At 38.2% G+C, this 14,961-nt stretch overlaps 1 protein-coding gene across 9 annotated transcripts in view; it reads right to left on the bottom strand.

The window, feature by feature from the left end:
* Nucleotides 1-14,961, bottom strand: part of Indy (I'm not dead yet) — a 329,958-nt gene that overhangs the window by 183,094 nt on the left and 131,903 nt on the right. For 2 of the 9 annotated variants that reach the window (XM_067791198.1, XM_067791199.1), the window contains exon 2: nt 7,382-12,838. The exons of the other annotated variants lie outside the window; for them this stretch is intronic. In XM_067791198.1, the coding sequence (XP_067647299.1) occupies nt 7,382-9,733 (2,352 nt within the window). In that variant the 5' untranslated portion in view covers nt 9,734-12,838. Of the gene's footprint in view, nt 1-7,381; nt 12,839-14,961 lie in introns of those variants that run through there. 9 annotated transcript variants of the gene reach the window in all.

Raw genomic sequence — 14,961 nt, forward strand, 5'->3', positions numbered from 1 at the left:
TCACGTACCCTTATCTTTATTATTAAAATTCATTGAATTTGTACCTACCAACAATACCACTCAAAATACTCTCTCCTACAATTTCAAAGATGCAAATTTTGATGCACTCAATTCGAGTATTGCTGAAATTGACTGGAAGTCTATTTTCTGTGCTAAAAATGCCTCTGAATGCTTTGAAATTTTTCTGGTGCAGTTATCTGATATATTTAGTAGAAATCTCCCCCTTCTTCGAAGCAAAATACATAAATTACCCTGGTACAATACCAGGTTAAAAAAGCTTAAAAATCTTAGAAATAAGTATTTTAAGTTGTACAAAGCAACCAACGACTTTTCATTTAGAGATCGATATTTATTATACATGAATCAGTTCAATGTGCTTGATAAGTTTTTATATAATAAATACATCTCCCGTTTCGAAGAAGAGTTAAAGCAAAATCCCAAGGCCTTTTGGAACTTTGTCCGTACAAAAAAAGGTTGCTCCAATATTCCTACCTCTGTCAATTTTAATGGCATTAGTTCAAACAGTTTAGTGGAAACAGTGAACCTTTTTGCTGATTTTTTCAAATCTAATTTTGTTGTTGACTCTAATATTTCTGATGTTAGGGTTGGTTCTGATACAGCTAATTCCTTGGACTTTGGCTCATTATTGGTATCGGAATCAGATATTATTATTGGCATCTCGTCCCTACAATCTTCTTTAAAAAAAGATATTGATGGGCTGTCTTCTTTTTTGGTTAAAAAATGTAGTAGTTCGCTATGCGTGCCGTTGTGCCATATCTTTAATGTGTCTTTGTCCACTGGCGTTTTCATTGATCGATGGAAATTGGCTTCTATTACTCCAATCTTCAAGTCTGGAAATAAGAGCGAGGTAGCAAACTACAGGCCAATCTCTAAACTATCAACCTGTTCAAAACTGTTTGAGAAAGTAGTAAAGGAGATGTTGGCTTTTGCTATTAAAGGAATAATCGATCCATTTCAGCATGGGTTTGTTGCGTGTCGTTCAACAGTGACAAACTTAGCTGTTTTTTCGCAATACTGTGTTTCTGCTTTTAAGGATGGGTATCAAGTTGATACTATATATACAGATTTCTCTAAGGCGTTTGATACAGTGTCCCACAAGATACTTCTTCAGAAACTTGAGTACATTGGTTTCCATTCAGCTTTTCTTCATGGTTAAAGTCATACCTGACAAACCGAATTTTATTTGTTGAAATCGAGAATATGAGGTCGTATGAGTTTTTGGCAACCTCTGGGGTGCCACAAGGTAGTATGCTCGGTCCAATCTTATTTGTTATCTTCATTAATGACGTCGGCTTATATTTAAAGCATTCAAATTATTTACTTTATGCTGATGATTTAAAACTGTTTAGGCGTATCACCACTGTATCTGATGCATTGCTCCTACAGAGAGATTTGGATGCTCTTAATGTGTGGCTTTTAATAATCATCTGAGACTTAACAGTAGCAAATGTTGGCATATAACGTTTTCTAGATCTACAAGTGCGCTTACGTCAACATACTATATCGCTAATACATATCTTGCCTCGGTCAAAGAATTTCGTGATCTTGGTGTCATTTTCGACTCTTGTTTCACTTTCGTTAACCATGTTAACTATCTTATACCAAAAGCGTATGCTAATTTAGCTTTTTTACGGCGTTATGCGAAGGATTTTAAGGACCCATACACTAGGAGTATATTGTATAATTCATTAGTCCGATCTAAATTAGAGTACGCCTCTATCATATGGAATCCCATTTACAGCACATACTCTGCTAGAATTGAAAGGGTTCAACGTAAATTCATTCGATTCGCCCTCCTACCCCTTCATTTTGTTAATCCCCTACCACCTTATATAAACAGGTGCATGCTTATAAATGTTATGCCACTGCATGTCAGACGCTCAGTACAACATTTAATGTTGTTGCTCAGCTCTGTTGGAGCAGTTAAATTTTCTAGTTCCTAGTAGATCTCTACGCTCTCATAATATATTCTACGGTGAAGTTCTGAGAACCAATTACCTTAGCTTTGCCCCTCTCACAAGAGGTCTCGAAGAGTTTAATAAAATTTCCAGAATACTAAATCTTGACTTTGCAATGCCCAGGCCTTTGTTTAAGTTACGCATTGAGTCTTACTATTGAGAAAATTTATCTCATCCTTGAATTAATTAATTTTAGTTGCTTAGTTTTAAGTTAATTTGCAAACTTGTAAATCTAGTCAGTAAGGTTTCTGCCATTGACTCAATAAATATGAATATGAATATAAACTCGAACTTCAGGCACGGCTACGAGAGACAATGGAAGCAGAAGGAATTAATGTGGTGTATGCCTTTCATCTCGATGTCGACGAGACAACAACAAAAATTGAAGAGAAAAATGAAACATCGCAGACAGTTACGAGTACAGACTTGAACGTGATATTAGCTGCAATATCTGCACAAACGTCGACAGTGACATCCAAGATGGAAACTCAACTGGAAGAACAGAAAACATATATGGCATCTCACCTGGAATCGCAGGAGACATGCATAACATCCAAGATTGAAGCCCAGGGAGGACATATGTCATTCCAACTGGAAGAACAGAAGGCATATATAGCATCACAACTGGAAGAGCAGAAGACATATATGACATCTCAGTTGGCTGAGCAGTTGAAAGCACAAGCGGATTGCATATCGTCGCAGCTAGAGGCACAGGAAACAAAATTCTCATCGCAGCTGGAGGTTTTTGGTGAAAGACAAGATAAAATGGAGGCCGAGATGGATGCTTTGAAAGATTAGATTCAGGAGTTACAATTGAACCGTTCAATCACTGCAACGTCTACTCTGAAGGTAAAATCCCCAACGTTTGATGGTTCTTTTCCTTTCCAGGTATTTAAGCTCCAATTTGAGAAGACGTCAGCAGCGAACAACAGGAATGCCGGAGATAAACTTGCTGCATTGTTCGTGGTTTTAAAAGGACCAGCTGCTGAGATCTTACAGACCATCCCAGAGTACGATCGTAACAGTTATGAAGCATTGATGGCTGCTGTAGAACGACGGTATGGAAGCGAACATAGGAAACAGATATATCAAATTGAGTTGCAAAATCGCTACCAAAAAGTGAATGAGATTTTACAGCAGTTTGCGTCGGATGTAGAAAGGCTGGCCCATCTAGCAAATGCAGACGCACCCGTAGAATACACTGAGAGGGTAAAAAGCTCGAGTTTTATAAATGGCATACGGGACGTGGAAACGAAGCGAGCTACATACGCAAACCCAAAGCTGACATTTGCTGAAACGGTATCACATGCATTGACTAAGGAAACTGCCTCCCTATTGAGTAAGCCCGCATACAAAGCTCATCGCGTGGAAGTGGAAAGGCCAGATTGGGTAGACACAATTTTGGAAGCACTGAAAGGATTACAACAAAACAATGCCGGAGTTATGAAGTGTTTCAAGTGCGGTAACCCAATTCAGATTGCACGTCATTGCAGCAACGGTCATGGCAGTTCCAACTTGGCTGGTCGTAAACGCAAAGCTGGAGGAAATTAACAAGAGCGAGTCAAACGTAAAGATCGAGAACTTGCACAAGCTATTGAAAGTCATGTGATACCTATCTCGCAAACTGGAAGGAAACCGAGCAGTCTTACCGTCAAAGGAAATGTGGATGGTAAGGAGCGTTTACTGACTGTAGATACGGGCGCATCTCATTCCTTGATCCGATCTGATTTGGTCAACAGGAGAGTAAAGCCATTACCTGGAGCAAGATTGCGTACAATTACTGGCGAGTATAACCAAGTCCAGGGAGAAGTGGTATGTAAAGTCTTAATTGGGGAGGTAATAGTTCTACACAAATTCGTTGTGGCAGAGATCGTTGATGAAGTCATATTGGGAGTGGATTTCTTAGTTGACTATGACATCAGGATCGATATGCAGAGAAGTATTATGCAGTATAAGAGCCAGGATGTGCCACTTAACTTATGTTTGGAAAAAGGGTTCAGCAGTAAGCGAGTGCTGGTGAAGGAGATTCGACAGAGACCACGAAAGTCAAGGAAAGTCAAACAAATCAAAACCGAAGGTACCTGTGAGAGAAACACTGGCATTGAAAAGCCCTAACGGACGCACAAAAACGAAGGAAAGAATTTCGTAGAAAGAATGCAAGGGTGGTTTCAAGCCAGGACACACTACTGTTGTGAAGCGTCGGAACGATACTGATTATGCAAAGTAAATCCGTCAAGCGCAAGCTCTACGAAGTAGTTCATTGGCCAAACAACAGAGTGGGAAGGAACGAACCAGGGTAATGAGTAGTACGATGAGAACAATAATTCGGAAGGTTTCTTGGCGGGAGATTTGGTACTGTTATACAACCCTCACCGGCGGAAAGGTGTTCCATCCAAGATTCGGTGCAGTTGGGAAGGCCAGTACAAAGTTGTGAAGAAGATCAGTGATACCATCTACCGCATACAAACCATTGGAAAACCACGGAGTAGAAAAGTGGCACATTTGGAGATGCTAGCGGCGTTTAGATCGGGAGATTTGTCTGATCGGGACGATCAGACTTAGGTGGAGAGCAGTGTTACGAATATTAGCAACACTAAGGGGTACTGCCATCTCTAAGGCGATGCTAAGCAGCGCCTTGTATGCACATCCATAAATCAATCATTGTATATCTACAAAAACGAATCAATCATTATGTCTACACATATGTACGTACACGCAGCGGAGAAGCAACGCACAAACATATGCAGATATCTTATCTGAGATATGCAATTATAATTGTGGAAGTGTCGCTCACAAACACACGCGCATATAAGAGCTATACATGTACATCTGTAGTTATAATTATAGCATATAACCAACTAGTAGATTCTAGAACAGAAGCGCCTAGAAGATGCAACGAGGAAATCAAAGAGTATAAAAGGCAGCAATAGTAGAGGCGCTACTAAATTTTAAAATACTCTTTAATACCTTCCATTTGATACCCATGTCACACAAACACATTCCAGGTTTACCCCACGTTCATTTTCCTACATTGTGATTTTCCCTTATTTTGACTCCAAAGCTCCCAACTGAGTATGTAATGTTCGGTTACACCCGAACTTAGCCTTCCTTACTTGTTTTTTACTAATTGTATCCATTATGTGTCTGTATATTTATTACTAATACGGCATTTATTTTACTTAGCTAAGGAGGGTTTTAGATTTCCACGGTTAACAAAGCATTGTCTTACAACGACTCGGCATGAACAGGATTAGAAGTAATAAAAAAATTGAATCCTTTAAGTCCTTTAATTGTTGGTGCTAAAACGTACAATAAGAATCATAATTTTCTACTTTGGTTTATATGAAAACAACTTCTTAGTACTGAGAATAAGTACGTATATTTTTCTGAAAAAATGCTGGGGAAACGGTTAAGCAGAATTAGTGTGTACGGCGGGGGCCGTCAGTATGCAAAAAAAATTTTAAAAGTAGTACTGCGGAAGTGCTTAGACTTCAATTGTTCAATTTAAGGGTGAAGTTTATAAAACAAACTTATGAAACCCTACCCCACTCTTGGCAGTGGACATGTTGGTGTTCTTTTCTGCAATAAATATTGCATGATTTTTGCAGCTCTGCCGAAAGCTTGCGTCCTCATTTAATAAAATATTTTCCGAAAAAGCATCATTTTGTACAAATTTAGTGATCGTTACATTATAAAATAGTAAGTAACAATAAGAATGAAAGGAAATCCCCATTAGATAGGATTGCAGAAACTTTGCCTACTGGTGCACTTGGTGTGTAAAATTATTTTGTGTAGCCAACGAGCCTTTTCGATGGCTATTTTAATTTGCCGAAATAAAAAATGCAATTTTCCAATAAGCGTATAAATTTTATTGAAGCGATTTGAAATGCAGCCGGGTTCGATTTAGCCCGTGCACTCTGATTAGCGATTGAACAACGAGTAAAACAATGTAAATGTTAGGTGAAACTAATGAGAGCCTTTAGCAAAGGCAAAAGCAATAAATGAGATTAATTTGGATAAATTTGTGTATATGCACGTATGTATGTATATGCTAGTATGTATCTAAAATGAATTTGACTTCTCATTGCTTCGCAGAGCAATTTACAATGTATGTATGTATGTACATATGTAAAATGTATTAATTTGGAGTGGAGTTTGTCATATTATATTAACTGGACTGTGCTGCTAGCATTGTTCCGTTTTCGGCAGTGCCCAGCAAGCCAACAGCTAATGGTTCTGCTGAAGACAGTGGAGGCGTAACCAAACATTCTCCCCCCGTTGGAAGGCCAGGGCTTTCAACCTCATCTTGCTTCGGGAGTGGGCACAATTTTCTGATAGCTCTCCGGATGGTCCCAGTGGCAGTTTTTAGCTCTGCAACTCGCGATACTCCATCTGTTCCGCTGATAAGTTTGACGACTCTTGCTAGTGGCCACTTTAGTGGTGGCAAATTTTCGTCTTTCACTAAAACGACGTCGTTGATATATAGGCCAGCTTTTTGTTTACGCCATTTCGACCGCTGTTGTAGCAAAGTTAAATACTCTTCACGCCATCGGGCCCAAAATATTTGCTGGTAGTATGACATTCGCTGCCATTGATCTAAGCGATTAAATTTAAGAGCGGTGAGGTTAGGCTCGTCAAACAAGGCGAGAGGAGCCGTTCCTATGAAGTGCGCAGGTGTCAAAACGTCCAGATCATCGGGATGCTCTAAAAGTGAAAACAAAGGTCTAGAGTTAATGATTGCCGCAATGTGACATACGAGCGTTCGCATCTCATCAAAGTTTAACAAAGAATTTCCGGCTGTTCGATAGAAATGATGTTTTGCCGTTTTTACTGCTGCCTCCCACAATCCACCAAAGTGAGGAGAGCGTGGAGGAATGAATCGCCAATCGATAGAATTGTCTAAACAAAACTCATGTACTGCCTTCGCATGATCATCGCTAAGAAAAAGCCGCCTCAATTCAGCAAGTTCATTCTTTGCGCCGACGAAGTTGGTAGCGTTGTCTGACCATATTCTGGCAGGACAACGTCGAGTGAGAATGAAGCGTTTGAGAGAATTTAGAAAAGCCTTTGTAGAGAGATCCATAACTAGCTCCAAATGAACGGCCTTGGTAGCGAAGCATATGAAGATACAGATGTAACACTTTATGGGCTGCTTGTTACGTATTTCGTTTTTGTAAAAGAATGGTCCACAAAAGTCAACGCCTGTGACCATGAATACATACGATGTATTAACTCGATCATGAGGGAGGTCCGCCATGATGTGTTCAGCTATATACGGTTTAGCTCGAAAGCAGATTATGCATTTACTTACAGTATTCGAGACGGTTTTTCGACCTCCGATTGGCCAGTATTGCAAGCGAATGTTAGCCAGCAGCGCACGAGGTCCAGCATGTAAATTGCGCCTATGGAAGTGCATGATGAGTGCGTGCGTTACCGGATGGCGTCATGATAGGATGTTTTGCATTGAAGTCCAAAGCTGTTTTTTGGAGTCGCCCACCCACACGGAGTAAACCGTAATCGTCGATAAATGGGGAGAGAGACGCGATGCAGCTGGATGCCCTTACACCTTCACCATTTTTCAAAGCACTGTAATCATCACGAAGATTCGTCATTTGAATTGTGCGCAAAAGCAGTTTTGTCCCTCCACGAATATCGTCAACTGTCAACCCTGGATGTCGAGCCTTATGAACGAATTTGTAAATGTAAGCGAAAACGTGTTGCAGATTTGTAAACGAAGTATTGTATTTGCATTCCAAAGTTATATCAGATAACCGAGGGACGGCCAGTAGTACTTTCTTGCGAAGTTCAGGGAGCTCCTTTACTGCACTACAACTTAATGGCCATTTGTTTCGACCATCAACTAGAAACTCTGGACCATGCATCCAAATTGGTGATTCTATTAGTTCGCTAGGAGATGCACCTCTTGATAAGATGTCTGCTGGATTTAGCTTAGTCGGCACGTAATTCCACTCCATTTTTGTCGTCAGCTCTTGTATTTGTGCTATACGGTTGGATGTAAAAACTTGAAATCGAGATGGTTCGTTGCGGATCCAGGCTAATACAACTGCGGAATCCGACCAACAATAAAAGGGGCAATTGTAAACATTCATTTCAGCTATATCGTGCATTAGTTGCGATAACAATGCTGCGCCACACAATTCTAGTTTCGGTACTGTGAGAGTTTTGAGAGGTGCTACACGTGATTTCGAGCAAACTAAATGTACCTGCTTCCCCTTTTCATTGCCAGATACTACGTATACACAGGCTCCGTAGGCTTCTATGCTTGCGTCGCTGAAACCATGAACCTCAACTACTCGTTTTGTAAAGATAGACAGTCTAGGAAAACAAAGTTTAGGTATGCTTACGAGGTCTTCATACAAACTATTCCACGATGAGTCCAACGATGAGGGCAATCTTTCGTCCCAGTTGAGTCGTTCTCTCCACAGATGCTGAAGGAAAATCTTTGCCCTTGAAATTATCGGACCAATTAAACCCAATGGGTCGTAAAAACGAGCGATTGTTGATAACACCGATCGCTTGCAGTTTCTCTTTGCTGTATTTGTGGGTGTAAATGTGAACAGCAGGCAATCGGAGGCAGGATCCCAAGTAAGACCGAGTGTTTTAGTGATGTTAGTTCCATCATCGAAGCTTAAGAGAGTTTCGGTGTCTTCGGGTGGTATGTCTCGAAGAAGATTAGAGTTATTGGAGCACCACTTACGCAATTTAAACTGGCCCCTAGCAAACATTTCAGTTATTTCATTCATGATTTGTCGAACTTCTTGAACAGAATCTCCTCCGGTAATAAGATCGTCGACATAAAAGTCTCTCTTCAATATTTTAGAACCAACAGGAAATGAGTGCTGTTCGTCAAACGCTAATTGATGCATTGATCGCACTGACAAAAATGCAGCTGGGCGAGTACCATACGTAACTGTATCAAGTTTGAAAATTTGAATGGGGTGTCGTAGGGTATCGCGCCATAAAATGCACTGCAAGTAGGAATCAGACTCTGCCACCCGAACGCATCTATACATTTTGCAGATATCGCCTGTCAAGGCGACCGGAAATGTTCGAAATCGCAATAATGTGTTAAAGAGTTTGGGTTGTATGGTAGGCCCTGTCATGAGCACATCGTTGAGCGAATACCCGGTTGACGTGGCTGCCGAGCCATCAAATACTACCCGAAGTTTAGTGGTAGTACTTTCCTTTAAAACGCAGTGATGTGGTAGAAAATATTTACAAAGATTATGATTTGATTCGCTAACTAACGACATATGTTTCAAGTCTAAGTACTCATGAATGAAAGCACCGTACTGAGCCTTTAATGTTGGTTGTCGCTCTAGTTTACGCTCTAAATTCAGAAATCTACGCAAAGCTTGTGAGTATGACTCCCCCAACAGGCTTATATTTGATTTAATAGGCAAACGAACAGAATAATCCCCAGAGGGTAGTCTAACGAAGTTAGCCTTAAAATGGGATTCACAATCCATTTCTTCTTTGGTATATTTGGCAACAGCGGAGCAAGAGCTGTCCATTTCCCAAAATCTACGAACAATCTGATCAAGTTGAACCATGTTTTCATCCTCTACATCGGCTGAGGATATTGCATTCAAGGCCATTGCTGTTTTTGATTGACAGTCACCTCCCGAGACTACCCACCCTAACCTGGTTTTTTGAAGTACTGGGAGGCCAGCTGCAAGTTTAATTTGTCCAACGCACAAGAGCTCATAAAAAAGACTTGCACCAATAAGCATATCAACGCGTTGGGGTTTATAAAATTCACAGTCTGCTAGTCGGATATTTGAAGGAATGTTCCACGACGATATATTCAGGCCTATGTTGGGTTGATTATCCGTTATGCTGGGAGCTACCAAAGCAGTAATAAGAGTTGAGTATTCGGAAGTTTGGGAGCGAAGATTGATATCAACGGTGAAGCCATCGGAATGGAACTTGGAGTCACCAAGACCAGATACTGATGCAGACGATTTAGTTCTACGCAGCTGTAATTGCTGAGCAAGACGCGATGTGATTATGTGTAACTGCGATCCAGAGTCGAGCAGTGCACGGCATGGTACCCAAGTACCGGCATTGTTTTTGACGTCAATCACTGCAGTAGCCAAGAGCACAACATCAAATTTGATATTCTGAGCAACTGAGGAAGAGGGGGAAACTACTGTCAAAGAGCTATGGGCGGTTGTAAAGCAGCTTGCGATGATGTTTTAGGATTATGATCCGAGTTTGCGGCTTCCTGCTTGTTGGAGTGTTGTAGATGCAATAAGCTATGATGCTTATTGCCGCACGAACGACATAAGCCAGCATTGCATGCTCTAAGCTGGTGACCTTTTCGAAGGCAATTAAGGCATAACAAAAGCCGTTTGGCTTCTTTTAGTCGTAGTTGTGGCGATAAATTATTAAAACGAATGCAACTATATATTGAGTGGTCTCTATTAATAAAAAATGCAATTTTCCAATAAGCGTATAAATTTTATTGAAGCGATTTGAAATGCAGCCGTGTTCGATTTAGCCCGTGCACTCTGATTAGCGATTGAACAACGAGTAAAACAATGTAAATGTTAGGTGAAACTAATGAGAGCCTTTAGCAAAGGCAAAAGCAATAAATGAGATTAATTTGGATAAATTTGTGTATATGCACGTATGTATGTATATGCTAGTATGTATCTAAAATGAATTTGACTTCTCATTGCTTCGCAGAGCAATTTACAATGTATGTATGTATGTACATATGTAAAATGTATTAATTTGGAGTGGAGTTTGTCATATTATATTAACTGGACTGTGCTGCTAGCATTGTTCCGTTTTCGGCAGTGCCCAGCAAGCCAACAGCTAATGGTTCTGCTGTAGACAGTGCAGGCGTAACCAAACATATTTAAATACATTTTTTATTTGACAATTGCCTGAACATGCATGCTAACGATGTAAATTCAGAGACTTCACCTTTAATACAAATTCTAGCATTTTCATTTCTTAAGAAACATTACCTGCCGTCAGAAGACCGCTTTTTAAGGCTTACCTAATTCAATATTAATTTAGAATGCGCTCATATATATACATACAAATGCATACAAACCTATAGTAGTAGTACTTATTTGAATGTGGGAATACTTTTTGAAGTTTTTGAATGTTGCTTAGTATTAAAAGCAGATTTACTAATTTTCTATTCTGCGTCATAAGGTCAACCCACCTACCAAGTTTCATCGCTTTATCCGTCTTTGGTAATGAATTATTGCACCTTTTCTCTTTTTCGAAATTTTCGATATCGGAAAAGTGAGCGTGGTTGCAGTCCGATTTCGTTCATTTTAAATAGCGATTTGAGATGAGCGCCCAGGAACCCACATACCAAATTTCATCAAGATACTTAAAAATTTACTCAATTTATCGTGTGTACGGACGAATGGACGGACGGACATGGCTAAATGAATTTCTTTTTTCGCCCAGATCATTTTGATATATAGAAGTCTATATCTATCTCGATTAGTTTATGCCGTTACGGATTGCCGTTATGCGAACAAAATTAATATACTCTGTGAGCTCTGCTCAGCTGAGTATAAAAATGTATGATTCTTATGTATAGAGCGGAGTGTCTGGTGTTCAGAGCTGTAAAATCTTAGGTTTGCGATATGTGTTATTTGGGTGGTTTTGCACTTTGTCTATGAAAATTTCCAAAAAAAATTTTGATAACCATTTATTTTCCATTTAGCTTTATTTTTTTAAAGCTGTGAGAGCGAACTTCAAGGGCTCCTTCGAAAAAAGCGATCAAAATTTGTTAGAAAACCTAACACAATGAATCACCAAATATGCTCCGAGGGTTAATTAAATATGCCTTAGTAAAATAACTATATCAGCAACTCCAAAAAAAATTTAATATGAAAGACAGGAATGTTCAACTTGCCGGAATGATACTTTTTTTCAATATAACTCGACATTTTTAAAATTGTCATGCTTAATGCTCTTGAGCAAGTTGTTTTAACTCTTCTCACGCTAATTATCTTCATAAAAACTTTTTCAACCAATTTTTAAAACTAAGCTTTCATAAAATGGAACTTAAAATTTTTTCGTACTATTTTAGGTACTATTTACGCAAGTGATTGGCACTGAATGCATCACTTCACACACCAAAAATGTGTGAGTGCACTCATTGATTTCAGTACATTTATTTCTGCAGTCTGATTTACCATTCCTTTCAATTGCATGCGGTGCTTAATGAAATCCTTATTCCTCTGCATGATTGCAGAATTAAAGAAATGAAAGCATAATTCTCGTATGAAGAAAAAATTTTGAAATACTGATTATAGCAAATCTCTAATTTCAAAAAGCAAATGATTTCATTCTTCATCAGCTTTGTCGCACTATATATATATATTTTGGCATCGAATTAAAAACTTAAACTCTGATAAGCAGTAAAATTCCATCGATATTCACCTACTGGTTAATGGGAAAAAAAAATACTAAAACTACCATATTTTACTCCTGAAAAATGCAAAAAAAAACAACAGTCGGGGACAACATTGGTGAAGAATTTTCAGATGGCCGAATGACAGAACAAAGAAGAATTTAGAGCGAGACAATTGATGGCTTACTTCACCTGGTTATTCCACCATGATAACTTCAACCCAACCTGAAAATTTTTCATTCATATGCACATATTTTTCGACCGTTCTGTGTGGTAATAGTGCGTGCGACGCTTCCTTATTGTACGGACGTCGAAATAAAACGTTGATTTTGCCGAAGTAGTAATTTTTCTTTCGCTTGTCGCATGCTCATAAGCTGCTTTTTCAAATAATGATTGCTCGTCTGTAGTAAGTTTGTTTATATTTTGGTAAATGTAAAATCCGTAAAATCTGTAATGTAATTCATTGTTTAGCTATTTCATTTTTTAGCTTTAAAAAAATTTTATACATTTCTGTAATATTTATATCATTTTTTTCATTACTTTTATATTCTGATTAAAAAGACTCATAAAATTATGTACAAAATAGATATAAGCTTCTGCTAACGTAAACGGTTGAAATAAACTGCCTTGGCTTAAAATTTAAAGACAAGAGGATTAACTTCAAATCTATTTTGTTCCATAAAATATTTTCTCAATCCAGTCCAGTTATGTAACAATCTGCCAACAGCTGGAAATAATGTACAAAACCTCGTAAGTACATGCCCTAGAAAATTCTGATATTCAGCCTCGAGAAAATCGAAAATATTTTTTAAATAAGATACTCCTTTTTCGCTGGATGAAAATTCACCAAACACTTTGATAACTGAAGATTCGACATCGTAAGACAATAACTTGATAATAGGGGGACTCATTTACCTTATAAAGGCTTTATAAAGTGTGTAAACGTATAAATTTATCTAGTGCGTAAACGAACTGTCAAATTTTGTATGAAAAATCATTTACACAATTTGTATAAATTTACTCGCAGATTTCATGGTGTAAACGCGATAAACTCAAAGGAATGCAACCTTGCAAACATAACAGCCGTCATTTTCATCACAAATCCAACATCAGCAAGTCATTTACAAGAATATCTTAGTAAAGACGTTTTAGTTTTGGTTTTTCACTGAATTTTGGCATTTTTTAATTTGTATAACAATCAAAAACTTTTTTTGGCAATAATACAGCTGATCGACAATTAAGTTTGTCAATATTACTAGGTGCGTTCATATAACAGCGTGTGTAAATGGATATAACTTTACACCTTATAAATTTATATGCTTTAATGAGTCCCCCTAATGTATTTTGCAGCATTATGCAAAATGTGCATAAGACAATGTCCAGCAATTAATTTCCGCCGGTTAATAAAATTTTGTAAATGTTCAAAAACGGACTTATTTTTGCCATATTTTACTGAACAATTATCTGCACCGCATGCTAATATATGTTGAAAATTTAACTTTTTTTAAATTGTTGGTAATTGCACTGGACGATTCATCTGCATCTTCATAAAAGTCAATGAGAGCCATCTGAGATCCCTTATGATTGCCAAAATAACGTCTAGCAATCCGAAAAAGCTTACTACAATAACGCCTTGCTATTTTTTTAGACCCTTCACTCAGTTTACCAAAATAATCAAATAAATTTTACCAATGTTGAAATTTAAGCAAAATCAAAAGACTGAACAGGCGATTTAGTGTCGTTACCATTCTACTTCAAGGCAATCCTCGTGTTCCAATGAAACGTGATCCAGATACGGATAGAGATTTAACATGCAAATGCAACAACAATGTCATCTATTGATCAATTTGTTGTTGCATTTGCATGTTAAATTTCTATCCGTATCTAGATCACACTCCATTGGAACGTAAGAAATATATGCTTAGCGCTGCCACAGAGTGAAAAATTTAGCCAAATTACAAAAGGATCAAAAATTTTGTAGTAAATATTTTATGTGCAATTTTTCAACTGAAAAACTTAAAACCGGAAATTTCGATATTCTGTTAGGCATGATTTGCTGATTTTGGGCATCTTCTCCTTTGGAGTTGCATACCAAAGTTATACACGGCAACTTTGTTCATGCAACTATTTGACGTTATGTCTCAATTTTTTTTTCGGTATTGAAAACACAAATATCAGGCGGCATCTTTGACCTTAACATTTTTAAATTACCAAACGCCCTGTTCTGAAATAGGAAGGCTATGGGATATCGTTAGGTCGAATTTCACAAAGTCACATCGTTAAAAGTTGGTGAATTCCGCTACTGAAGCTCATTTGTGAGTTTTACAGTGCACTAAAATGTTAACCGAAGAGGGCGCTACTTCAAATACTATAAATTCGCAATGTATGAATTGACTTCGATAAACATCTTCATTTAAATGAATATGACTTAGCGCTATGTAGTTTTGAATGTGTGTATGTACCATGTAGAAGTGTGAAATTAAAATTGATTCACCCAGCATTTAAGGTTATCTTATCGTTGCCCTCTTGCCAGAAGCATTTATCTGCAATTCTCCGATTATATTAAAGTCC

Source organism: Eurosta solidaginis, chromosome 5 (genome assembly GCF_040869045.1).
Source record: "Eurosta solidaginis isolate ZX-2024a chromosome 5, ASM4086904v1, whole genome shotgun sequence".
In the NCBI taxonomy this organism is placed as follows: domain Eukaryota; kingdom Metazoa; phylum Arthropoda; class Insecta; order Diptera; family Tephritidae; genus Eurosta; species Eurosta solidaginis.